Raw genomic sequence first — 25,570 nt, 5'->3', positions numbered from 1 at the left:
ACAAAATTTAAATACGACGAACATACCGAAATAAATTTATTCCTCGAAAAAGTTTTTTTTTCTATGTCAAATCATTCCGGATACGTATTATTTAGATATAGAACGCAACATTAGTAGAAAAAGCCACCATCTTTGCCAATATACTGTCAATTCTCATTCGAGCCCCTTGAAGACACAAGTGCAGTATTAGAGGACAAGATGATGTGAACAACATTTTATTTTTTAGGAAACCAACTGTTGTCCCTTGACTCACGGACAGAACAAAATAAGTCAATCGGCATAAATATGAAACGCATGTATATTCTCAACTTCCTATGGACGATTAGGAAATAGTAACCAACACACAAAAATCTGTCAAGCAATTGAACTTTCTACCAAAATGAAAACTCATTCAAGTATTTTTTTGTGGGTGTACTCTTTTCGCTAAACGGTGTCTGACTAGACAAGCAAACAATAGGTTCTGCCGCTGTAACTCATGTACCTATAATATACGCTTGTTCGCGCCGGTGACGCGTGGGGTTTACTGATTCCGCCTCCGCTTTACACCCGAATATTAAATCTTCAATATTTACAACGATAAATAATTGCTCTAACTCTTTCCATTTATATATAATCTGTGGCCGGCGATTTCCGCCGGGATTTGTGTGCGTACAATCAAGGTCATACACGTTTACACCTTTACATTCATGTACTAGGTAAATAAATGTATAACTTTTGCCCTTAACTGTACTCGCGGCGGCCGGCGAGGCCAAACGCGAAGATCCTTCCCAATTTACAATAACGCGCTAAAAACTGAATCGCGTGGTTTAAAAGAGCTATATTGTATTTTACCTTCGTAAGATAAATGCGATCAGTATTGCATCTAAATAGTGAAATGGCTTGGTGCCGTAACTTGGATGTGTCACTTTGACATTACATAATTCTGACGATTTGCTTATAAAAGTATAATACTATATAGCTATTTAAACTTAAGAGAGAAGAGCACGTTGCTGCCGCCGGCCGCCGCTGCATATTTGATAGCTGGCTCGTATGTATGGACAGAATTTCATAAGAACCGGCCTGGAACTAACCCGCAACGTTCAAACATCGAAGCTACGATATCTCTGTCTCTCATAAAGAAACTTCCTATAAGATGTAATACTCGTGGTCACCACTAATATGAATACGCGTACATAAATTACTATGCAATTAATACAGATCAGTTGAATCTCACCGCGTATACTATAATAATCCCTTGTAACTAAATTGTTATTTTTTTTATAACGTAGACGCAACTGACGGTACGGTTTAGTAATTTATAAATACGAACGATGTATAACCTAAAAGTGATGACTGCGAGACGTATACCATCTACCCTATAACCGAAAATTATTTAACTTTATTGGACACCACGTTTTTGTTACAGTCCAACCACGCTAAGTTTTCAGCGGCTACATCAATTATGGCCCAAGCACGTCAGGTCGCTGCAAATTTAGCGTAGGCAGACAGTACGTTTCGTAATACGAAATCATCGAGATATCGCATTGCTTTATTCTACACATGGTGCAGACGAACCACATTTGCCCAACAGCGTAGAGTCCAACCAAGCTAACTCGGCATGGCATTTGCATTGGCAAAGTGTTGCAATATCATCATTAATTTATGAAAAGATGATATTTATTTTAACCTCACTTTGTTCTATTCAAGTCGCCGCAAAGTTAGCTTAGACGGACTCCAGCGGGTTCAGCACGGTTCCATTTTTATCGACTATCACTATGCCCGTCATTTTCGCACTTACACACTTGTTAGAACGTGACAGGCGTGGTGATAAACGATAAAAATGCGACCGTGCTACTAGGGCTGCACTGGCTCAAAACCTTAAAACTGAAATAGTCTTGGAGGATATAATCAAACGGAGACGCCATGTCTGTAATTTTCTGTACAAAACAGTCTGCCGATTTTTGCGGGGGACGGGAACGTCAAATGTATGCGTAACGTAAAAATAGCCATGTCAGATAAACGTCAGTCCATACATTGTGTATGACCGTTGGCCGCCTATTTTCGACAGAGGGGAGAGCCTGTTAATGGCTACTCCGTTTAGTTGTATCCTCCAAGGAAATAGTGCGAGAATGAAGAGATAAGGCAAGTTCAATGTTGGAACACAGCGGCATCGGCCTCGGTGCAGGGCCATGCGGAGCTACCCTATCGGCTATCGCTACTTGAGAGTGCGCCGACACGTACGCGGGGGAGTCAGTTGGCGGGCGCCAGCGCCGGCGCCGGCGTCGGCGTGAAGTCAGAGTTCACGAACGAGAAGCCGCGGAACTCCTCCTGCAATATACATAAAAGATAAGATAAGATAAAGATAAAATATAGTTTATTCAAGTAGGCATAATTACAATGCGCTTATGAACGTCAAATAAAGCTAGGTAGACCGGCTCCAACCCTACACCTCTGCCCCGAGAAGATTTAAATCCCCCCTCAATTGGAGGAGGGTATCCCATTATGGGACCGGCAACAAACTCGGCGGGACACATCTTTTCAAAAATAATTACATCTTATAATTAACATGCATATGCATGCATGCATACACGGGGTTAGTTGGTGTTCAACTAATCAAAAACACTTGTGTTGCATCCGTTTATAAAATGGCAAGTGTCTAAAGCCTACAACGCGATAAGCCACAAAGTTATTTGCTGGCATTAGTTGATTTTTATTTTGCTTATTGCTGTTTTTTGGTTTATTCTGGTAAATGAATGCTTTATTTTCGACGTCCTGTCTCCTGGGTCACATTTAAACAATATTAGTTTAGTACAGGCTTTATTTAATAAATGGTCAAGCTCATTGCATAGAACAATATTCAATATTCGTAATAAAATTCACAAAAAAGAAACTACAGACGACTAATCTTCATAATTTCCACCGCAAACATATTTCTAAGAAAATGTATCACTGTCGCTTGGGTCACGGAATAAGACAACAATAGGTAAAAAAATAATTGAACAACTCGTAGTCATAATTTGTTAGTTTTGCGTACAAAATTGCCCTAATCTGCCAATTTAACACCGTGGAACTCTCGAAATGGTGCTAGAGGGGGTTGAAAATGTAAAAAAAAACTCTTTGGTAGTACAAACAGCACCACTCCTAACTGTACATCAATGGACCTTATTAGAAAAGGCATAAAGTCCACCGATGGACAGTTGAACGTAGTTAAACGAAAAGGATCCAAAATTTACCATTTAAATGAATGACTTTTCTTTTTGACAGAAAGTTCATATTCTATTGACAGATTTTTGTGGATTGATTCCTTTTCCCTAAATGGCGTCCAGTTGACAGTGTGGGCGATGGTACAGAGTAGTTGAACAGTGGTACCTGGTTGATGGTGCGCACGACGTCGGGCGGCACGGGCGTGAGCACGGGCTCATCCTTGCGAGCTCCGTCGTTAACAGCCTCCTGGCTCGTCTGAAGGTGTTTATATAGGAACGTACCTGGTTGATGGTGCGCACGACGTCAGGCGGCACGGCGTGAGCACTGGCTCCTCCCTGCGAGCTCCGTCGTTAACAGCCTCCTGGCTCGTCTGAAGGTGTTTATATAGGAACGTACCTGGTTGATGGTGCGCACGACGTCAGGCGGCACGGCGTGAGCACTGGCTCCTCCCTGCGAGCTCCGTCGTTAACAGCCTCCTGGCTCGTCTGAAGGTGTTTATATAGGAACGTACCTGGTTGATGGTGCGCACGACGTCGGGCGGCACGGGCGTGAGCACGGGCTCCTCCTTCGTGAACTCCGCGTCGAAGTTCACCGCCTCGCGCTTGCTCTTCTGCAATTACAAATTACATTTCACGAGTTTATACGCCGTTTATAGCCATACTGCTGTTCAAAACACATCGATGCACCTTTATGAAGCAAAATTTAAGTATGTAGTAGCGGCGCGGCGCGTTAATTTTTGGGGTGGTCCATACGAGTATTTGCCGCTCGACGCAACGCCAGATGCCCGGTACATTAATTGCATAGTCTGGCGAGCCATCAGCCAATTTTGTTTCGCCACATTTCAAAGATGCCCGACGGATTAAACTCTCATACAAATTAGAATTTGCGCCTTTTTCGACCGGCAAATCGGTTCGAGTGTATATGATGGCACACATACCTTGGGTCGGAAGGGCGGGCGCAGGCGGCGCTGCTGCAGCGCGTCCCAGTCCACGTCCTTGAAGAAGGCGTGCGCGCGGATGTATCGTGTCGTGTGTGTGTGTGTGTGTGTGTGTGTGTGTGTGTGTGTGTGATGGCACACATACCTTGGGTCGGAAGGGCGGGCGCAGGCGGCGCTGCTGCAGCGCGTCCCAGTCCACGTCCTTGAAGAAGGCGTGCGCGCGGATGTATCGTGTCGTGTGTGTGTGTGTGTGTGTGTGTGTGTGTGTGTGTGATGGCACACATACCTTGGGTCGGAAGGGCGGGCGCAGGCGGCGCTGCTGCAGCGCGTCCCAGTCCACGTCCTTGAAGAAGGCGTGCGCGCGGATGTATCGTGTCGTGTGTGTGTGTGTGTGTGTGTGTGTGTGTGTGTGTGTGATGGCACACATACCTTGGGTCGGAAGGGCGGGCGCAGGCGGCGCTGCTGCAGCGCGTCCCAGTCCACGTCCTTGAAGAAGGCGTGCGCGCGGATGTATCGTGTCGTGTGTGTGTGTGTGTGTGTGTGTGTGTGTGTGTGTGTGTGTGATGGCACACATACCTTGGGTCGGAAGGGCGGGCGCAGGCGGCGCTGCTGCAGCGCGTCCCAGTCCACGTCCTTGAAGAAGGCGTGCGCGCGGATGTATCGTGTCGTGTGTGTGTGTGTGTGTGTGTGTGTGTGTGTGTGTGTGATGGCACACATACCTTGGGTCGGAAGGGCGGGCGCAGGCGGCGCTGCTGCAGCGCGTCCCAGTCCACGTCCTTGAAGAAGGCGTGCGCGCGGATGTATCGTGTCGTGTGTGTGTGTGTGTGTGTGTGTGTGTGTGTGTGTGTGTGATGGCACACATACCTTGGGTCGGAAGGGCGGGCGCAGGCGGCGCTGCTGCAGCGCGTCCCAGTCCACGTCCTTGAAGAAGGCGTGCGCGCGGATGTATCGTGTCGTGTGTGTGTGTGTGTGTGTGTGTGTGTGTGTGTGTGTGATGGCACACATACCTTGGGTCGGAAGGGCGGGCGCAGGCGGCGCTGCTGCAGCGCGTCCCAGTCCACGTCCTTGAAGAAGGCGTGCGCGCGGATGTATCGTGTCGTGTGTGTGTGTGTGTGTGTGTGTGTGTGTGTGTGTGTGATGGCACACATACCTTGGGTCGGAAGGGCGGGCGCAGGCGGCGCTGCTGCAGCGCGTCCCAGTCCACGTCCTTGAAGAAGGCGTGCGCGCGGATGTATCGTGTCGTGTGTGTGTGTGTGTGTGTGTGTGTGTGTGTGTGTGTGTGTGTGATGGCACACATACCTTGGGTCGGAAGGGCGGGCGCAGGCGGCGCTGCTGCAGCGCGTCCCAGTCCACGTCCTTGAAGAAGGCGTGCGCGCGGATGTATCGTGTCGTGTGTGTGTGTGTGTGTGTGTGTGTGTGTGTGTGTGTGATGGCACACATACCTTGGGTCGGAAGGGCGGGCGCAGGCGGCGCTGCTGCAGCGCGTCCCAGTCCACGTCCTTGAAGAAGGCGTGCGCGCGGATGTATCGTGTCGTGTGTGTGTGTGTGTGTGTGTGTGTGTGTGTGTGTGTGTGATGGCACACATACCTTGGGTCGGAAGGGCGGGCGCAGGCGGCGCTGCTGCAGCGCGTCCCAGTCCACGTCCTTGAAGAAGGCGTGCGCGCGGATGTATCGTGTCGTGTGTGTGTGTGTGTGTGTGTGTGTGTGTGTGTGTGTGTGATGGCACACATACCTTGGGTCGGAAGGGCGGGCGCAGGCGGCGCTGCTGCAGCGCGTCCCAGTCCACGTCCTTGAAGAAGGCGTGCGCGCGGATGTATCGTGTCGTGTGTGTGTGTGTGTGTGTGTGTGTGTGTGTGTGTGTGTGATGGCACACATACCTTGGGTCGGAAGGGCGGGCGCAGGCGGCGCTGCTGCAGCGCGTCCCAGTCCACGTCCTTGAAGAAGGCGTGCGCGCGGATGTATCGTGTCGTGTGTGTGTGTGTGTGTGTGTGTGTGTGTGTGTGTGTGTGATGGCACACATACCTTGGGTCGGAAGGGCGGGCGCAGGCGGCGCTGCTGCAGCGCGTCCCAGTCCACGTCCTTGAAGAAGGCGTGCGCGCGGATGTATCGTGTCGTGTGTGTGTGTGTGTGTGTGTGTGTGTGTGTGTGTGTGTGATGGCACACATACCTTGGGTCGGAAGGGCGGGCGCAGGCGGCGCTGCTGCAGCGCGTCCCAGTCCACGTCCTTGAAGAAGGCGTGCGCGCGGATGCCGGCCGAGCCGCCCGCCACGCCCAGCCGCCGCAAAGGGTTCTTCGTCATGAAGCCTGCACAACGTTGCACGCAATTACAGACACATCGCAACATTTTTACAATTTTAAGTAAAGGTTGTTATAGTTTGTAGCTTTCTAATAGACCCCGAAGGCTAATCCTATTGTCTATTGTTAAGAAAAACCGCTCGTGCCACGTGCCACAACCACCTGCATAATAAATCGTTACTTCGGTTACTGAGTGCCGGCGAGTCGAACGCTACAGAACCAGTCTAAAATGTGTCATCGAGATGCGTAACAAAGGCGCGTTATCGGAGAGCGCACCTACACTGGTTTTTTGAGCGTTGGACTAGCCCGCGCTCAGATGCCAAATAGAATAATTAGGACCCTTTTTTGCAGGTAAGAAGCACGTGCGGTTTTACTGAACAATAGACAATAGGATAAGCCTTCGGGGTCTACTAGAAAGCTACAAACTATACCACTGACAATCCAACCTCTAGACTGAGCTTAGGCCGATTCTTTCATGAAACGGATGCTGCCAAAAATACGGGGGTGCGGGGGGACGAGGTGAGCGAATCCCGTGCCGTGATTGGTCCGTTCAAAGACACGGACCGATTACGGCACGGGATTGACTCGAAGATGGAGTAACGCTACCGTATGTGTGGCAGAGGGGGTAGCGCGACTATGCTATGTCTAGAGGTTGGATTGTCTGTGGTTCTTACTTAATCATAATTGTAGCATTTCACTTCAATAGGTACTATTTTATCCTACCGACTGCGCCAGGTTTTCACATATTTACGCAGCATACTTTTGAGTTTTTGACCATGAGGATAAACACGGCATCCATGGACAGCCAGACGGGGTAGAGCACTTCGTCGTGCAGGATGGACTCGGACATGTCCGTCCGTGTACTCACCCTTGAAGATGGACTCGGCGTCTTTGGACCTTGGACAGCCAGACGGGGTAAAGCACGTCGTCGTGCAGTATGGACTCGAACATGTCCGTCCCTGTACTCACCCTTGAAGATGGACACGGCGTCCTTGGACAGCCAGACGGGGTACAGCACGTCGTGCAGGATGGACTCGAACATGTCCGTCCGTGTACTCACCCTTGAGGATGGACACGGCGTCCTTGGACAGCCAGACGGGGTACAGCACGTCGTCGTGCAGGATGGACTCGAACATGTCCGTCCGTGTACTCACCCTTGAGGATGGACACGGCGTCCTTGGACAGCCAGACGGGGTACAGCACGTCGTCGTGCAGGATGGACTCGAACATGTCCGTCCGTGTACTCACCCTTGAGGATGGACACGGCGTCCTTGGACAGCCAGACGGAGTACAGCACGTCGTCGTGCAGGATGGACTCGAACATGTCCGTCCGTGTACTCACCCTTGAGAATGGACACAGCGTCCTTGGACAGCCAGACGGGGTACACCACGTCGTGCAAGATGGACTCGTACATGTCCGTCCGTGTACTCACCCTTGAGGATGGACACGGCGTCCTTGGACAACCAGACGGGGTACAGCACGTCGTCGTGCAGGATGGACTCGTACATGTCCGTCCGTGTACTCACCCTTGAGGATGAACTCGGCGTCTTTGGACCTTGGACAGCCAGACGGGGTAAAGCACGTCGTCGTGCAGTATGGACTCGAACATGTCCGTCCGTGTACTCACCCTTGAGGATGGACACGGCGTCCTTGGACAGCCGGACGGGGTACAGCACGTCGTCGTGCAGGATGGATTCGAACATGTCCGTCCGTGTACTCACCCTTGAAGATGGACTCGGCGTCTTTGGACCTTGGACAGCCAGACGGGGTAAAGCACGTCGTCGTGCAGTATGGACTCGAACATGTCCGTCCCTGTACTCACCCTTGAAGATGGACACGGCGTCCTTGGACAGCCAGACGGGGTACAGCACGTCGTGCAGGATGAACTCGAACATGTCCGTCCGTGTACTCACCCTTGAGGATGGACACGGCGTCCTTGGACAGCCAGACGGGGTACAGCACGTCGTGCAGGATGGACTCGAACATGTCCGTCCGTGTACTCACCCTTGAGGATGGACACGGCGTCCTTGGACTGCCAGACGGGGTACAGCACGTCGTCGTGCAGGATGGACTCGAACATGTCCGTCCGTGTACTCACCCTTGAGGATGGACACGGCGTCCTTGGACAGCCAGACGGGGTACAGCACGTCGTCGTGCAGGATGGACTCGAACAGGTCGTCCTCGTTGTCGGCCTCGAAGGGCGGCTGGCCGGCCAGCATCTCGTACAGCAGCACGCCGAGCGCCCACCAGTCCACCGACGGACCGTACTCCAGCTCTTGCAGGATCTACACACAAACATTATCAACAGATGTTTCTCAATAAAAAATACACACGCACGACTTACGAATAATGTAAAGATTTTTCTCTAGGGAGAACCGGCCAAGTGCGAGTCGGACTCGCGCACGGAGGGTTCCGCACCATCAACAAAAAATAGAGCAAAACAAGCAAAAAAAAAACGGTCACCCATCCAAGTACTGACCCCGCCCGACGTTGCGTAAGTAACTTCGGTCAAAAATCACGTTTGTTGTATGGGAGCCCCACTTAAATCTTTATTTTATTCTGTTTTTAGTATTTGTTGTTATAGCGGCAACAGAAATACATCATCTGTGAAAATTTCAACTGTCTAGCTATCACGGTTCGTGAGATACAGCCTGGTGACAGACGGACGGACGGACGGACGGACGGTCGGACGGACGGACGGACGGTCGGTCGGACGGAGGGACGGTCGGACGGACGGACGGACGGACAGCGGAGTCTTAGTAATAGGGTCCCGTTTTTACCCTTTGGGTACGGAACCCTAAAAACGAAGCTAAATCAATAGAGAACGAACCTTTTTGCAAGGTAATTGTCACGCAAAACAAGAACGCTTGGAACTAAGCGCCCTGATTGATAAAAATCTGATGGTTTGATGTCCTTATTAAAAACTGACTTACCTCAGGGGCTATGTAGTCTGGAGTACCGCAAAAGGTCGTAGTAGTCGCTCCATCTGAAAATAAGTAGTTGACTTAGAATCCCTCTCAAACTGAGATACACAAAAAACAAAACAAAAAAGGGTACAAAAGCGGCCAAGTGCGAGTCGGACTCGCCCATGAAGGGTTCCGTATTTAGGCGATTTATGACGTATAAAAAAAACTACTTACTAGATCTCGTTCAAACCAATTTTCGGTGGAAGTTTACATGGTAATGTACATCATATATTTTTTTTAGTTTTATCATTCTCTTATTTTAGAAGTTTCCGGGGGTGGGGGGGGGGGACACATTTTACCACTTTGGAAGTGTCTCTCGCGCAAACTATTCAGTTTAGAAAAAAATGATATTAGAAACCTCAATATCATTTTTGAAGACCTATCCATAGATACCCCACACGTATGGGTTTGATGAAAAAAAAATTTTTGAGTTTCAGTTCGAAGTATGGGGAACCCCAAAAATTTATTGTTTTTTTTTTCTATTTTTGTGTGAAAATCTTAATGCGGTTCACAGAATACATCTACTTACCAAGTGTCAACAGTATAGTTCTTATAGTTTCGGAGAAAAGTGACTGTGACATACGGACGGACAGACAGACGGACAGACGGACAGAAAGACAGACAGACAGACAGACATGACGAATCTATAAGGGTTCCGTTTTTTGCCATTTGGCTACGGAACCCTAAAAAAGGGTAAGTATGAATTTGTCCTCAGCTCTCATAATCATAAGTCACAGGGCACCTCTGCGTCGGACGTACCAAAGTGGTCCGTCTTTCGCAGCTCCCCTCAAGCGCTTTATGTAATCATTGGACAAATGAACAAAAAATTACATCCATAGAATAGACGGTTACAGGTTTGCGTTTTAAATTTATACACTACACTCGTTAGATCTGTGTTATGCTGCATTACAAAAAGAAACACGAAAGAAGCACGAGATCTTTCAGAGTTTTTGGTGTAATAACGACAGATACCCAAACACAGACAATCCAAGCTCTAGACATAGCATAGTCGCGCTACCCCCTCTGCCACACATACGGTAGCGTTACTCCATCTTCGAGTCAATCCCGTGCCGTGATTGGTCCGTGTCTTTGAACGGACCAATCACGGCACGGGATTCGCTCACCTCGTCCCCCCCGCACCCCCGTATTTTTGGCAGCATCGGTTTCATGAAAGAATTGGCCTAAGCTCAGTCTAGACTGAGCTTGAGACTTGACTGGGCTTGAGGTTGGATTGTCAGTGTACCCAAACTACTCAGGTTGGAGATCTAAAAATGGCATTTTTTCGAATAATATAGCGCCATGCTTAATTTTTAACAACATATTTTCGTGTAACAAAAATATAGACTAGAGTAAGGGTCTAATATTTCTGCGCCCCAAATCTTGTTACCCGTGGTATAGAACTTAACGTTAATCTTTTAAGTGACTTGAAGAGGCGCACGCGGCTCACTAGCCGTAGTTAAGTTTGCCGACTTTGGCCCCAATTTCACCACGGTGACAGGTGCGACAATTGTAAAACATCACTGTTGCTGACGGCACCGGCATCCATGGGCTACGGTTACCGCTTACCATCGGGCGGACCGTATTCCTGTTTGCCACCATCAGTGTATTATTTAAAAAAAACTTTATTATATGGGAAAAAAACAGACATTTCTCTTACCAAGTTTCTGACAATTGTCACAAGAAACACGACAATTGTCACATAATTCCGACACAGAACTCATTTCCTGTCAAGAATTGCCGACAATTCTTTTAAATCTTGTGACAATTGTCAGAAACTTGGTAAGAGAAATGTCTGTTTTTTTCCCATATAATAAAGTTTTTTTTAAATAATACACTGATGGTGGCAAACAGGAATACGGCCCGCCCGATGGTAAGCGGTAACCGTAGCCCATGGATGCCTGTGACGTCAGCAACAGTGATGTTTTATAATTGTCGCACCTGTCACCGTGGTGAAATTGGGGCGGTCTAAAATGAGTAATGACTGACCTAGTATGCCCTCCTTGCACATGCCGAAGTCTGCGAGCTTGCAGTGACCGTCGGCGTCTAGTAATATGTTGTCCAGCTTCAGGTCGCGGTAGATGACGCCGTGTGCGTGCAGGAACTGTAGAGCCAGGGTCACCTCGGCTGCGTAGAACCTGGGAAACGAACGGATGGTTTACTGATGTTTTTATTACTAAAGTTTTAGTGTTTTCATTATACGATAATATTCTTTAACCAAAAGTTCTTTTCGTAGACTAAAATAACATTTTATGTAAATTTTAGTTAGTCCTCAGCTCTCATAATCTTAGGTCACAGGGCATCTCTGCGTCGGACAGACCCCCGAAGCGATCCGTCTTTCGCAGCTCCCCTCCAGCGCTTTTTGTAATCATAGGACTTAATAAATCATGTTGAAATTCTAGAAACACATTCGACGTAAATACAATACCATTCTCGGTTATTCGCTAATAGGAATTAAAGACGACGAAAATCCAAGCAGAAAGGAGAATTTTACATAAATCACGAAAAATAATGTGTAAATCAGGAATGTTGCGAATGGATGCATCCGCATCCGCAACCGCGGAACTTCCGCATTATTTTCAATATCCGCATCTGCATCCGCATCCGCATAAAATCGATGCGGAGTTAAATGCGGATGCGGATGTGGAACAAGTCGGTACAGAAACGTCTTAGCGTCGGCGTAAGTGCTAGACTGCTAGGTAATTTAGTCATTAGCCAAAAAAACCTATTAGAAATGAGCAGTCAAGCGTGAGTGGGACTTAATGTACGGAACCCTTGAAACGCGAGTCCGACTCGCACTTGGCCGGTTTTTTGAAATAAAAATTACTAAAATGTAATATTTGACGTTTTTATGAACCTATCTTGACATCCGCATCCGCATGAGCCTTTAAAAATCCGCATAAAAATCGGCATCCGCAACATCCCTGGTGTAAATCTAGATGTACAGAACAGGGATGTTGCGAACATCCGCATCCGCAACCGCGGAACTTCCGCATTATTTTCAACATCCGCATCTGCATCCGCATCCGCATAAAATCGATGCGGAGCTTATGCGGATGCGGATGTCAAACAAGTCGGTACGGGAACGTCTTAGCGGCGGCGTAAGTGCTAGGTAATTTCGTCATTACCCGTTATAGGTAATGACGAAATCGTCTAGATCCAGAAAAGTCGGCCAAGTTACCGTTTATTAAATATAACGCACCTATATTCTTGCTCAAATACCAAACGTTTCGTTTTTTTAATAAAAAAATACTAAAAATGTAATATTTGACGTTTTCTAGAAGTACCTAATCTTGACATCCGCGGATGTGAGCCTTTAAATATCCGCATCCGCATCCGCATCCGCGGATGTCAAGAAATCTGCATCCGCAACATCCCTGGTATTACTGAATCGCGATTAGAAAGGGATTGAGAAGCTGATGTCAATCCATATTGATTTTGACGTAAGTGTATGGAAATCTGTTATTTCTAATCCCTTTCTGATCGCGGCATGATAATACCTAATATAATAGCACGCGCCGCTCCGTCAGCGTGCACTCCACGTCGTCGTCCTGGATGATGGCGTCCTTCTTCAGCACTTTCACCGCAACATCCCTGGTACAGAGCAGCATACCTGGCGCGGGGCTCGTCGAACTTCCTCGCGCGCTGTATCTGGAACATGAGGTCGCCACCGTCGACGTACTCCATGACGAAGAACAGCCGGTCGCGGGTCTGGAAGGCGCAGTGCAGCGCCGTGAGGAAGGGGTGCCGCGCCGCCAGCGCCAGCACGCGCCGCTCCGTCAGCGTGCACTCCACGTCGTCGTCCTGGATGATGGCGTCCTTCTTCAGCACTTTCACCGCAACATCCCTGGTACAGAGCAGCATACCTGGCGCGGGGCTCGTGGAACTTCCTCGCGCGCTGTATCTGGAACATGAGGTCGCCACCGTCGACGTACTCCATGACGAAGAACAGCCGGTCGCGGGTCTGGAAGGCGCAGTGCAGCGCCGTGAGGAAGGGGTGCCGCGCCGCCAGCGCCAGCACGCGCCGCTCCGTCAGCGTGCACTCCACGTCGTCGTCCTGGATGATGGCGTCCTTCTTCAGCACTTTCACCGCAACATCCCTGGTACAGAGCAGCATACCTGGCGCGGGGCTCGTGGAACTTCCTCGCGCGCTGTATCTGGAACATGAGGTCGCCACCGTCGACGTACTCCATGACGAAGAACAGCCGGTCGCGGGTCTGGAAGGCGCAGTGCAGCGCCGTGAGGAAGGGGTGCCGCGCCGCCAGCGCCAGCACGCGCCGCTCCGTCAGCGTGCACTCCACGTCGTCGTCCTGGATGATGGCGTCCTTCTTCAGCACTTTCACCGCGTACACCTGGCGGGCAACGGCTGGATTAAGTACTGAACTTGCTTTTATGTAAATTCAATGTTGACGTGTAAAAGTGCCCTTGTGGCCTATTTGCTGAATAAATGTTGAAGTTGAAGTTGAAGTTGAAATAAAGAAAAATGTATTATCGCTCAGGAAGTGTTCGTCCTCGGATCTCATAATCTGAGTCACGGGGCACCTCTGACTAAAAAAGCGGCCAAGTGCGAGTGGGACTCGCCCATGAAGGGTTCCGTATTTAGGCGATTTATGACGTATTAAAAAAAAACTACTTGCTAGATCTCGTTAAAACCAATTTTCGGTGGAAGTTTACATGGTAATGTACATCATATATTTTTTTTAGTTTTATCATTCTCTTATTTTAGAAGTTAGGGGGGGGGGGACACACATTTTACCACTTTGGAAGTGTCTCTCGCGCAAACTATTCAGTTTAAAAAAAAATGATATTAGAAACCTCAATATCATTTTTGAAGACCTATCCATAGATACCCCACACGTATGGGTTTGATGAAAAAAAAAATTTTTGAGTTTCAGTTCGAAGTATGGGGAACCCCAAAAATTTATTGTTTTTTTTCTATTTTTGTGTGAAAATCTTAATGCGGTTCACAGAATACATCTACTTACCAAGTTTCAACAGTATAGTTCTTATAGTTTCGGAGAAAAGTGGCTGTGACATACGGACGGACATACGGACGGACAGACAGACGGACAGACAGACGGACAGACAGACAGACAGACATGACGAATCTATAAGGGTTCCGTTTTTTGCCATTTGGCTACGGAACCCTAAAAACGGTCACCCATCCAAGTACTGACCCCGCCCGACGTTGCTTAACTTCGGTCAAAAATCACGTTTGTTGTATGGGAGCCCCACTTAAATCTTTATTTTATTTTGTTTTTAGTATTTGTTGTTATAGCGGCAACAGAAATACATCATCTGTGAAAATTTCAACTGTCTAGCTATCACGGTTCGTGAGATACAGCCTGGTGACAGACGGACGGACGGACAGCGGAGTCTTAGTAATAGGTTCCCGTTTTTACCCTTTGGGTACGGAACCCTAAAAATGACCGACAGACTAAAAAATGGTCCGTCTTTCGCAGCTCCCCTCCAGCGCTTTTTGTAATCATTCGACTCCATATTGGTATTAGCAACACAGATCATTATTAATAGGAGATTGATCATTAAAAATAGGTACTTCACTTTGTATACTTTAGTTTGAATTGATATTTGCGGCTTAGATGATTGATGTGTGTTTTTTTTTTGCTTGTATATAAATTCCTGTTGACTTGTAAAATTGCCCTTGTGGCCTATTTGCTGAATAAATGCTGATGTTTAATGTATAAATTATGTAAAATAAATTTCGCGAAAGGTTTTTTGATATTTCGGTATAATGACTGTATCTGAAATGGACGAAAGTTGCAACAGCATAATCAGAAAGGCATTTTACACAATATCGTGATGCTAAATCCTATAAACAACCTCTTCCCATAAAAATTTTATCAGAAAATTCCACCATTAAAATTACACCATTAAAATTCTTCTGTTTTCCCCAAACATATGATTTCAAGTGTGTATAAAATGTTAAAAAAATCGTTATAAAACAATTCGTACCTCATCGGTGCCCTTCTTCTCGGCGAGCATGACCTTCCCGAAGGAGCCCTTGCCCAGCACCTTGATGAACGTGAAGTCCTCCAGCGACACCTTGTCGCGCGCGCCCGCCATGTCGCCACCTGCACACACACACCCTTATCACAGTACAAGAACAGTAGAGAATCTTCATACAAATGTGCCGCTGCCGGCTTGAATGTGTGCGTGCGCGCCGGACGCCCTGTACGCACGCGCTGCCACGCACACATTAGCATAATATACGGGGGAATACGGTGGCGGCAGTGTGGGCCGTACTGCGACTGTGATCGCGCGCATTCGAGTACGCTCGCATTTGCCTGCTCTTACCGGCCTTAATTTATACCTCATTTATGAATTGATAGAACATTTCATTATATTATATAAATAGAAACCTAGTGCTACTCATAATACGCAAATAATATTTAACTAAAAATAAAAGTGACAACCCTAAGCGCCAACGCATGAGTAGGTAAATAACTTGCCGAGCGGCCTTAGATTCACTACTGTTCTTAGTGTACTGTGCCCTTTTTATGTAACTAGCGACCCGCCCCGGCTTCGCACGGGTTAACAAATTATACATAAACCTTGCTCTTGAATCACTCTTGCTATTAAAAAAAACCGCATCAAAATCCGTTGCGTAGTTTTAAAGATCTAAGCATACATAGGGACAGACAGACAGCGGGAAGCGACTTTGTTTTATACTATGTAGTGATTAGCTCTAATCCCACATGGAAATATTTTCTGGAATAAATTAATTTCATTCATTCATTTCATTAAGTTGCCACTGACTTGACGGTACCAATGTATACATATGCTTTTCGAGCGTTCTTAATGTAGCACTTGTAACGTGGTCCGACTGAATACATATTCCTATCTATGTGTATTATGGTAATATTATTATTTTCATATTACAAAATTACAAGTTACTTACAGAAGTCTATAAAATTTGTGAATATGGAAACTTGGTGTGCATTGAATCACTTCTAGAGTTAATTATTAGGCAGCGGTAAAATAAAAACATAAATATAAATATGTCGAAACTTTCAAACTAGGTGGCTCACTTCGCTTTTAAAATACGTATGTACAAACAGCACACTCTTAACTGTCCATCGGTGAACTTTATGCCTTTTGTAATAAGATTTACGAACTGTTAGTTAACAGTGTTGTCAAAATCCACCTAATCTGAAAGCACTATAAATAAATATAAAAGTCCATAACCAAAAAGCGTGCAAACCAAAAAAAGGAACCTTCGCAGCACGTAAATATGTCTTTCAGGTCGTCCCAATGGTCGCCGCCGCCGAACGGCGCCGACGGTAGGTACTCGCCGTAAAGGGGTACCAAGTCGTACGAAGGGGGTACCAAGTCGTACGAAGGGGGTACGAAGTCGTACGATGAAGGTACGAAGTCGTACGGCGATGACATGAGCAGGTCCAGCACTAGTGTGGGATGCAAACAAACACAATAACAACAACACAACATTAATGAAAACAATGCACTAAAACAAAATACATCGAGGATGCTTGCTAACATTCAGGACTCACTAAAAGAATTGTTAAAAATAATTGAAAAAAAACTATCGACTACAGCATTTTCTTGTTTTGAAAGTTAGTTAAAAGTCGATAAATTAACATCTCATTCATCCAAATCGGCTTAGTATGTTTGACTTGACGCTTGACCGTACCTAGTCGAGTTAGCGAAAAAAAAGTAGTCCATGCTAAGTGGGTAAAGGTGATTCAGGATAGTGAAGTGAAATTAACGTTCGACAAAAATTAGTAAAAAAAACATATTATATCATTAGTACACTCATTGTAGTAACGTAGTAAGGTTTACGAACGGCCAGTTAACAAAAACATTCGGTTTACTGTCTCTACGCAGTCAACTGGCCATAGTTAAACCTTATGTCAAGGACATAAGGTCTATGGTAGTGCAGGTGTTAGGCTTGCCTTTGTCGTCGTGCTTGTCGAGCGGCTCCTTGTCGGCGTCGGCCGCCGCGTCGCCGCCGCCCTCCATCAGCACGGGGTTGTACTGTAAATAACCATTATACACTCTGACGGACAAATAGCCCTATTTCAACAACTTTTAAGCTTTCAAAAGAGCTGACAATAGACACGACGCTTCGGGGAACTTCGTCTATAGACAACCGGTTAGAAATAGGACAAGTAAGGCATACGGCCGCTATATTATTATGCAAACGATTACGGTTGCCTTACTTGGTGTAAAAGCCTAGACCAAAAGAAGGAAGAAGAAAGAGGGAAGGATTTTGGAAGGATTTCAACCAATGGACAATGGACATGTAGTTTTTAATGTTACTTATTTTAAAGTTGACTAGTTTACCAATCTACAAATCTGCGTCCATTTCTAAACGCGACTCGGATGCGGCTGTTTTGCGAAATGCTCACTAACACCCACGTTCTGCGACAAGGTTATGAACCCGCCTATTCGCGAAGAGGCATAAATATACGCTAAGTTGTACAGTCGCCATCAGATATATCGGAGCGGTCAAAGCGCTCACAAATATCTGAACACGCCTGTATTGTCAAGGCGTTAGTGTAAGGCCTGAGTGGACGCTCGAAGCGGAGCGTTCAGCGGGGCGTGCAGCGTGGCGTCGGGGTCAGGAGTAGTTTGAGCAGCGTGCACTAAGGCCGCTCCTATACGCTTGCATTTGTTTAACATGCATGCCGTACGCCCCGCCCCGCTGCACGCCCAACTAGAGCGTCCACTCAGGCCTTACACTTAGAGTGCGTGTTCAGATATTGTTACAAGGAAATACACAAGATATACCTTGGAGGTCCGGGGACGCGGGTTCTTGTCCGGGGAGATGCCCATCTCGGAGAGGATCTCGGCCATGGCCTTGGTGTTGATGCCGCAGTTGTTGGCCACGTTCTTCTGGCAGCGTTTGTGCACGTTCATCGAGCACACTGCAACCAAAATCCTTGTCAGTACACATTTCGTAAAAGTCATCATAGATATCGTTTTCTAGGTTCTCAGAGGTGCGGATTTTGAGAATTTTGGCTACTTTTAAATCCAATATTGCTGAGATGTAATTTTTAGTAAAATCGGCATGTATATCTTATTAGAAAAATAAGAGAGGTAAGAAATTCGCCAAGACCGCTAATATATACTCCTAAGGTCCAGCCATACAAACGAAACATCTAAAATTTGCCACTGAAAGTTGAACTTAAAATGTAGGAAATAGAGTTGATTCTGCGTTGTTTGAAAATTGAACGAAACAAAGCAAAAGCGACTCTGTTCCAATTGAACATGGTTTAAATTACATCGAACTGAATAGGTACTATATTTAAGACCTTGGGCCTTAGGAGGATAATATAGAATAGAATAAAAGTGACCTTCACACTGCAGCCCCTGCTTGATGAGGCCGTAGAGCAGCGAGCCGCAGTGGTCGCAGAACGTGAACCGCTTGTACGAGTGCACCACGAACCGGTGCGGCACGTTCACGCTGAACCGCTGCCCGCCCGATACGCCCACGGCGCCGTGTTGCTGCAAACACAAGTCATAAACCATATGTATTAGAACAAATTAAATTATTACCAGAAAATATTGTATTTGTTTTTTTATTTCAAGTAGACACACTACTATAAATACACACACACACACACACACACACACACACACACTGCTATTTTTTCTTAGTATATGACATTATTCAAAGTTCACAAACCATATGTTACGGATAGAAAATATCCCTAGATAGACGATTCCTCATCGCACAGATCGAGCCGTCTCGGGAAAAGGATGCCGCGCGAAGCAGCGAGGTCTGAGGGCCTACCGCGAACCACGTTCGACGTGTTGCCTCCCTGTCACACTTACGTACGAATTTACAAGTGCGACAGAGAGACAACACGTCGAACGTGGTTCGCGGTAGGCCCTCTGTACAGACGAGTCGGCCGAGGCAAATGTCTATTTATCTTTGGTCTTGTATAAATCACATATTTATTTTGATGTGGATGTGGGTAGTATATATTGTATATATTTTATTGATTAATTTTTATGTAAGTACAATAAAATGTATATAGTATTTTTCATGTGTTTTTAGGAAGTGATTCATTCACTCTGATGCAACATTTCCCATGACTAGTTACCTCTTCCTTCATCCCGGGACACTTGGTGACGACGGACGAGTGGCAGCGCTTGTGGACCACGCAGGTGCACACTGCAACAAATCACCAGTCAGTTTCATCTAAATGGTAAACGTATTTTCGGCAGTCACATCACAATACACGTGCCAGGCAGTCATAAGTCATACTGAACAAAAGTAGGTACCTTGACATTGATATCCTTGTTTCCCGAGACCCCTGGAAGCAAATTGGAAGCATTAATAAACTGTGCTTATTTTACAAATTCTACACATGTTCGGAGCGGCTCGCAGTAGTCGGCAAGTGATGTAGGGAGTATCGTTGTAAGATAAAGATAAAAGATAGTTTATTCAAGTAGGCATATTTACAATGCGCTTATGAACGTCAAATAAAGCTAGGTAGACCGGCTCCAACCCTACACCTCTGCCCCGAGAAGGTACAATCTGATAGAGACTGCACCGCAAACGGGGCGTCGGCCCACAATGAAGATACTCACCAGATGAACTCGCGGCAGTGCGAGCAGAAGGTGGGCTGGCGCAGGAAGGTGGCCATGAACTTGTGTCCGTTGACCTGGTGCACTCGGCGGCGCATGGCGCCCCGGCGGCGCGCGAAGCCGGCGCCCTCCTTGAACTCGCGCCCGCGCGCCGGCGCGCGAGCCGCCTCGCCGCCGCCGCCCGAGCCTGCCACACCACATGCCACATGTCACCGCTACTCCGACAGAGACGCTCGGTCTATCTAGACAGAGGCCTCGATCCCCAGTTCGCTTGTAGGTAAAAAACTTAGGGTGGAATCACATCTGTCAGCATCGAGCCGCATTTTGTATATGAGAAATCGCTCGTTAGTATGAAGATGCGTACGCATCGGAAAGCTGAAAGCATGCGTACGCATCTTCATACTAACGAGCGATTTCTGATATATAAAATGCGGCTCGATGCTGACAGATGTGATTCCACCCTTAAGTGAACCGCTTCCGTCCGACGGGGCGGGGACCGAGGCCTATTTAGCATTGTCCTTAGCTTGCCTAGACGATGTGTATACGGTGTCTTTTGAAACAATCGATAGTGATTTAAAATAAGGGTGAACTGTATTTATATCGTTTTATATCGAGTATCTAAACCTTCTCCGGGACGGAGCGATTAATAATGAAATATCACATTCACACAAAATTTTGATTAAAAAAGGAACAGGATACATTTACACAGAAGGGAACTAGATAGTGCTGTTCTATGTCGAGACGACGCTAAAAAAAGTACGAAAAAGGTATCTATTACTAGATAGTTGATATTAAGGGACATAAGGGCTTTAACTATTTTCGCTTTCATATAAATTTTCGTATAAAATGACCCGTTTTCATTGCTGTTTCAGAATAGGTAAGTTGGAACAAACCGAGAACCTCTCTAATAGTTAATCTGCTATCGTACGTTAGAGCATTAATTACGAAAACTTTAAGTAATTTGCCGTTCAAATCTATTGCAAAATCAATGTAGCATAAAAGCTAAGTGTATGATAAGTAGTATAATAGCAAGCGGCCGCTAAAATAAACCACTAGCAGCAGATGCTCTTTAAACACAACGGAAACCAAAAACGAATCATTTAGTAATGCTCGAAAAGAAAACGCATTTTTTTTTGGAGAGATAACACATTTCCCTGAGTTCCGAACAACAACAAGTAATAGAAGGGGAAAATATATCTTCCTATATTTTACAACAAAATTAAATGTTGAAAGCCCGATCAGTCTGCTCCAAGACAGTTCCTAGTAAAGTTTTATTTACTTGTGGGTAATTTACTGATTTTATTTCCTGGCTGACATTGTAAAAATGACAATTAAATCTCCGTCTTACTCATTGTATACAGAATACATGTTCAAAGTGCCAAGTGGTTGGTTAAATAGCCACATGCTTGATACGGGATAAGGTGATTTTCCTCTCCCAGTCTGCACAAGTACAATTCACTACAATCTTCCACTTGCTGACCCCACCGTGTTAAAGTCAGATATTACTCATTGTAGGATTTGTAAGTAACGCCAGTGTGGTCATGAGTAGATAGAATAATAAGGACATGTTGTGTGTTTCATCATCATCACGCTAATAGTGTCGGGAAACGCGGCAAGTAGCATGCCGCATGCGATGGCAATCAGGAAACCGGGGTTCTAACTGCATCACTAACTGACCATTGGTGCCACTTCTTTGAAATAAGGGAGAGGGAGGTCACACACGGCGACTTTTTGCACCGATTCGCGCATTTATAGCGGCTGTATCGCAACTGTAGCGATACTGTATCCCTATAGTGGCGATGCAGAATTGTGTGCGAGGGTGTATGACTAGCGACAACATTGCGACTGTATCGCGGCCTTTTTGCGACTGCTACGCTACCAATTCGCTGCAAAAAGTCGCAGTGTGCGACCTCCCTAAGGTCAACAAATGATCAGTTAACTATGGTACTAATAGTAACATGCTAATCTGATCCTCGGTAGACCTTATTTCTTTGAAATAAAGTTTACAATGGGTTCATTAACTGTTTTAACTATAATACTTAATGTACGGCCGTGGAACCCGGTAAACCGCATTAATATTAAAATTGTAACAGGAAAATAGACAACTTAAGTTTTTTCATTATTTAAGCTAAAAAAAAATGATTAGTCTGAAAATTTACTACGAATAATGGCTATTGTATATCAAACTTCTTTAGAACAGAACTGCTAAAATAAATAATCTAATCAATTTTGATTACCAATCTTTTCTAATTTTGTTCTAAGTTTTATTATTTTGTTAGTGCATGAAATCTGTACTTTATTTAGTTCTGAATAAAGCTCAAGTAAATTGCTACCAAGCAAAATAATGTACTAATATTAAATGCAGATTTCATGTCAAATGTATTGTAATTTTTGAGGCCAGATGACTCCTAAAAAGCGAAGCATCAAGAAATTGGATAACAGAGCGTTTCTTTTATTTTTTGCCATTTTATATATTGTGACCTTTTTTGCCACTTTTATGTTATTTCTAGTCAGGATCGCGAGCCCTTTTCATCCTTATAGGAGAAAAAAAGTGTCCTAAAATATCCATACATTTTTCAACCTTTCCTTTTTGTTACCGCCATACAAAGTGTATGGGGAAATGGTAACACAATAGGAAAAAAACTCTGGGACATTTTTTTATCCCATTGGGATCGAAAGAGCTCATGATTCTGAGTAAAAATAACATAAAAGTAGCAAAAAAGGTCACAATAAATAAAAATGGCAAAAAATATAAGAAACGCTCAACAATGAAATAAACCCTACAGGAACAATGAGACACGATCTAAACTAGCACTACTGATAATAAGGACTTACTCTTGCCCGCGAAATAGGACGATTTTGCTTTGGTCTTTGCTGCCATCGCACACCCTGTTGTTATTGTGTTGAGTCAACATAGAAAGATCCCAAGGTTTAATACTAATACTAACTACACTGTTAAACAAACTCGTTATCAATGTTGGAATTCATTGAAAATTAGGGTTGGCAACATTATCTAGCATAGGGAACCCTAACTTCACCTTTGGTGCCCAACTTTGTCTAAGGAAAATGTCAAAACAACAAATTTACCAAGAAATATATATACATTGAATTCACAATAAATAAAGCTACTTTTTTTTATAATCTTAATTTTTAAAGGAGTTTTGTCACACGGTGACTATGTAAAGCTACTTAAAAATAGTATTAGACCAAAAAAAATCTAAAATAACTTTGCTACCCATCCCCAACTTTACATTATATTTTTTTTTTATCATGGTATGGTATGGTAATTGTTTTTTTTTATTATTATACAACACTTATTCCAAATCCTAGATGTTCTATTAATAAACACCCATTATACAATTTAGGGTGGAATTATGATTTAATCCTAATTAAGACGAATTTATTTACTAAAGGCGAATTTTGACGTAGTTTGCCAATCCTTATTTTCAATGAACTGCAGCATTGATAACAGGGTTTGACAATGGTACTACCAGCAACAATCTTTACTGACCTTCAATGGACCTTATATCTTTGCAAATAAGGTTCACGAATTGTCAGTTAACAGTGTGGATGATACTACAGTTAGTAATTATAGAGAATATAGAAATGGAATTTGTGTCCGAGTCAGATATGAGTCATGTTCCTTGGAATAGAGATGCACACATGTCATCACATGTGTTACACAACTAGACTTTACTTTCACCTCTTTGCTTTAATATAATCTAATATTCAAAAACTGACTAAATCATTGATTTGAATCTTTAGAAATTAAGCTTATTGTTAAATGTAGTACATAGTATAATTATTATGACAGGAAGTGTCACAAACATTACAATATTAAGGATTGCAACCAGTTATTTATTTTGAACAGATGTGGTTGTGGTTCTTAATTAATTAATTTAACTTACATTTTCTAGTCAAAAATACATAAACTTAACAAAATCTGACTGTCTGCAATATTTGTTGATAAAGTATAAATAAACGTCCATTGCATATTTTATATAGCAATGATAATTTATTATTAAAAATAGATTAGCAAAAGAGGCTCTTAACTATACTTTTATTCAACAATATTAAACATCAATTGCAATCCTTAATATTAATAAAATTAATGAGAACATGTATTTTCAGGTCCCCGATTAAGTAATTAAGTAGGAATGTTAGTTTGTGATAAACCAATCACTCACCTTGAGAATTCCATTTCAGATCTATTTTCAGATGCAGTTTTCCTTGAGGTTCTAGATCCACCTACAAGAGAAAATTCATCATTAATTTATGTGGTAATTTAGTAGTTAATTTTTTATACACAAGTTATAAATAGTGTCATAAACAATTATAATTAAAAGAAGTTTAAAACTAGGTATTCATTAACTCTAAGGGACATCATTTCTAGTCCAAAATATTGAGATAATTAAAATGTATGAATATTACATATTTAGTGAAATAATAAACACCTCATTTTTAAGCAACTCATATTTAGGTTCAGATGACAATAACTCTCTTTTCCAGCAATACATGCCTGTCACACTCCAATTAGACAAATGTAAGGCCATCAAACAATCCCCCAGACTGATAACAGCTATCACCACAACAAACACACTGGGCGCTGATAACATCTTACAACAATACTGATTGTTTGTATTTTTATCAGAGATTACGGGATATAGATAAGCCATTGTCTCGTAGATCCCCAGCAATCACTTGTCAGTAGCTTCAAAGCTGTAACACTGTTTTAAATTGTTTACTTACCCAAAAGTCTGTGGCGTCTTTATCACGATGAGTTAAATCTTCAAAAGGAATGGTGCAGTTTGCAACAAAATCATCCGGAGGTATGGCGGCATCGTGAAATACAGTGATCCCCAAGCTGAAGGAAAATATTAGTGTAAATATCCAAATCAAGGGGTGATAAATAAAACATGAAAACGAGGTCGGAGGGCGCGGTACCTGGCGACGTTCTGCACTTCGTGGATGAAGGTCTCGTTCCACACGGGGTCGAAGGTCTTGGGCTTGGTGGTGGAGCGGTCCAGGTGGTGCTCGTCCGCGTCGATCGACACGTACGGGTCTATCGGCTGGTCGTCTACAACCCCACACCATATTTACATACATTATAGACACCCATTTTGGTAAACATGCTACGCCTATTACGAACCAAAATTTACGACTGCGCGATAGTTTTCAAGGGCAAAATTCATTAGAAACGAGTCATAAGGTTCATGAAGAAAAGAATTAAGACTACGGTCGGGACTCACCTGGTTTCCCGAAGGTCATGTTGTGCCGTTTCTGAAAGTCAGTCGGCCTGAGGCCCGTGGCCTCACACACCTTGACGCGCACCGTTCCGCTGAACATGGCGCTGACACAACCGGATCGCCGGCAACGCGCCGCGCCACCACACGATCACTTCCACACTATAAGCCCACTCAAAATCATTGAAGGTGCTTCATAATTGAAACAGAATTAAATAAAAGTCTTGACAGCGACGAGATCCGCCATGGATGGATGTTTTACTCTATGGTTGCTAATGGATTCCTATTCGATTTTAAAAAGTTTCGGGATAGAGTTTTTGGTGATGAGGAATTTTGGGGATAAATTATAATATTCAAATAATAATCTAATGCT

General features: G+C 44.8%; 2 protein-coding genes across 2 annotated transcripts in view; both read right to left on the bottom strand.

Moving 5' to 3' along the window:
* LOC134656116 (juvenile hormone esterase-like) overlaps positions 1-25,570 on the bottom strand; it is a 381,571-nt gene that overhangs the window by 209,922 nt on the left and 146,079 nt on the right. The gene's annotated exons all lie outside the window — the stretch shown is intronic.
* LOC134655870 (protein kinase C) lies at positions 2,210-25,557 on the bottom strand. The gene is made up of 19 exons (XM_063511360.1): positions 25,204-25,557; positions 24,899-25,031; positions 24,704-24,818; positions 24,142-24,202; positions 19,958-20,141; positions 19,649-19,680; positions 19,468-19,538; positions 18,715-18,865; positions 18,149-18,285; positions 17,304-17,392; positions 16,615-16,685; positions 15,353-15,471; positions 13,499-13,731; positions 11,369-11,517; positions 9,350-9,402; positions 8,515-8,701; positions 6,282-6,424; positions 3,695-3,790; positions 2,210-2,307 (listed from the first exon to the last, which is right to left on the bottom strand). The coding sequence occupies exons 1-19, from the start codon at positions 25,298-25,300 to the stop codon at positions 2,230-2,232; spliced, it is 2,199 nt and encodes a 732-aa protein (XP_063367430.1). The 5' UTR covers positions 25,301-25,557; the 3' UTR covers positions 2,210-2,229.

This window comes from Cydia amplana, chromosome 17 (assembly GCF_948474715.1).
Source record: "Cydia amplana chromosome 17, ilCydAmpl1.1, whole genome shotgun sequence".
NCBI lineage: Eukaryota > Metazoa > Arthropoda > Insecta > Lepidoptera > Tortricidae > Cydia > Cydia amplana.
The sequence above is the reverse complement of the archived record's forward strand: the minus strand, read 5'-3'. Positions and strand labels throughout refer to the sequence as shown.

Bases quoted from the DNA above. Each gene is read 5' to 3' on its own strand.
- LOC134655870 (XM_063511360.1), bottom strand. From the start codon at position 25,300: ATGTTCAGCGGAACGGTGCGCGTCAAGGTGTGTGAGGCCACGGGCCTC. The intron at 24,819-24,898 runs GTACCGCGCCCT...ATTTTCCTTCAG, and splicing joins GAAGTGCAGAACGTCGCCAG to CTTGGGGATCACTGTATTTC. The intron at 3,791-6,281 runs GTGCCATCACAC...TAATTGCAGAAG, and splicing joins CCTTCCGACCCAAGGTATGT to AGCAAGCGCGAGGCGGTGAA.